Raw genomic sequence first — 2,189 nt, 5'->3', positions numbered from 1 at the left:
ATGGGGCCGCCCAGTGATGGAGGGGCCTAAATATTTCACTGCAATAAGCTCCCACCCTGCAGAATGAATTTGGGGAGCTCGTGTATATAGATTTTAAGCACCCTCGATCATGGTCACAAGTGGCATAGGCCTTATAACACAGGCTCGTGTCTTCTCTCTCCCCCAAATAAATCAAGAAGGACGCTAAGGATGCCGGGGTACAAAAGGGTCTCCAGAGGTCGTGTAGCTGTGAAAAAATTCAGAAAAATTATGATTGTTGATAAAATGTATATGTGATGAAAACTGCTTCAGTGCGGCTTTGTTTATATATTATGTTGGATTTTATATATATATATATCATATTTTGGAGTACTGCATGGAATTTTAGGATGAACTATTTCAGTCATATTTTCAGATGCTACAAATAACCTTATTAGGTGACTTTACTCTGACATTTATAGGGGCAGTCCAGCCCGGACAATAATCACCAGTAAGCTGATAGCGATGTGCGCTTATTACATTCCCCCCCCCCCACCACCATTTGTGCCTGCCCTAAAAGCTGAACTCCAGGCATAAAAACCTTCAATTAAATATATTATACAAAAGCCACAAAGGATATCAATTCACTTGGTGTACACAATGTGCAATTTGCAAGGCAGCAGTGACACCATCACTGTGCTGCACATGGCCTTGGCAGAGAACAGAGCTGTGGGAGGGAAACAGCAGGCTCCATCTACTACATGAGGTCTTTATTACAGGAGGGGGCGGAGACAAGACCAGTCACCCTGCACAAAGAGAGAGCAGTACTGACCAGTCTTTATTACAGGAGGGGGTTGAGACCAGACCAGTCACCCTGCACAAGGAGAGAGAGCAGTGACCGGTCTTTATTTCAGGAGGGGGCGGAGACCAGACCAGTCACCCTGCACAAGGAGAGAGAGCAGTGATCGGTCTTTATTACAGGAAGTCTCACACTGGTCTGGAAGAATTACACAAAGCTCACCAAGATTCAAGAAGAACACACATGACTCCCTTATGAGGACAATAATTGCTTTTCCCAGAGTCAAGGAAAGAGAAATTTACAAATGGCTGGCCTGCTATTGAAAATTTCACGTGTCAGTGCTGTTACATGGGAAGAGAGAGGACATGTGTCTTGTTTGAACAAGGCAGAGCTTTGGGCTTGCTTCTCTCATCCAACCTGTCCTGAATCTACCACATGTGACCTGTAGGTATAGTTTGTAATATGCTGGGGATGAATGGAGGGATTTTGTTGGAAATGTGCCTAAAGGTGAACCACCCGCCCCTCGAAATCCCAGCGGCTGATTTATAACTCTTCTATCCAGCTCTACCGAGAAATTCCTATACTCAGCGCCATCTAGTGGCGGCAGTGCTGTGTGAATGACAGAGTTCTGAATCAGTCACTTATCTGCGGCAGATGAAGGCCCCGTTCCCACTGCGTGATATGCAAATCGCGCGTTTGTCGTGCGATTTGCATATTGCGCGATATCGCGGGATTTGCTGTGCGATATCGCGTTCAAGCTTGCATTGAGCAAGCTTGAATCGTGGCTAAATCCCCTCCAAAAAGGGTCCTGCTGTAGCGACACACGACCTGCGACAGCAGGACCCATTGGAGCGCGATATCACGCGGTAATTTGCCGCGATATCGCGGGAATTACCGCACGATAAATCGCTCAATGTGAACGGGGCTTAAAGAACTATGGGGTCAGGGCTTTTCCCCATAGTTCTCCTTAGGGTAACGGGAGGACACAAACTAGCGTCCTCCCGTCACCCTAAGCTTAGTATACCGTGAGCTACAGCTCCCTGTATACTGAGACGCCGGAGCTGATCCCCAGACATCGATGTCGAGATCCGCCCAGCTGCGTGAATGACAGCTGGCTCTGCCTATCTAGAGGGAGAGCCAGCTGTACCCTCCCCCGTCCGTTCCACCAGTCAGCGCTGGCGGATCGGAGGGGGAAATCCAGCCCCTCCCCTGTCACGGCAGAGAGCCGTGACAGGATCGAGAGGTGAGCGAACGCCGGTATGTGAAAAGCACTCACCTCATAGTTCTCCTTTAAACTCAGGTCTCCCGCCCCAGCCAGACAGGACACAAATCCAAACCTTCCATCAGATATAACAGCTCCCATCTCTATATTACATCCGTGCTGTGCCTGGAGTCCAACTTTGAGTTCCTGAAGGGCCATAATGTTCATTAA

At 48.3% G+C, this 2,189-nt stretch overlaps 1 protein-coding gene across 1 annotated transcript in view; it reads left to right on the top strand.

The window, feature by feature from the left end:
- MTOR (mechanistic target of rapamycin) overlaps window positions 1-2,189 on the top strand; it is a gene marked incomplete at its 5' end in the record, with an annotated part of 98,189 nt that extends 96,000 nt beyond the window's left edge. Inside the window, one exon of the mRNA XM_018559022.1 lies at window positions 2,072-2,189. Within this exon, the coding sequence (XP_018414524.1) occupies window positions 2,072-2,189 (118 nt within the window). The remainder of the gene's footprint in view (window positions 1-2,071) is intronic.

This window comes from Nanorana parkeri, unplaced genomic scaffold, assembly GCF_000935625.1.
Source record: "Nanorana parkeri isolate BGI_ZX_2015 unplaced genomic scaffold, ASM93562v1 scaffold376, whole genome shotgun sequence".
Classification (NCBI taxonomy): Eukaryota; Metazoa; Chordata; class Amphibia; order Anura; family Dicroglossidae; genus Nanorana; species Nanorana parkeri.
The sequence above is the reverse complement of the archived record's forward strand: the minus strand, read 5'-3'. Positions and strand labels throughout refer to the sequence as shown.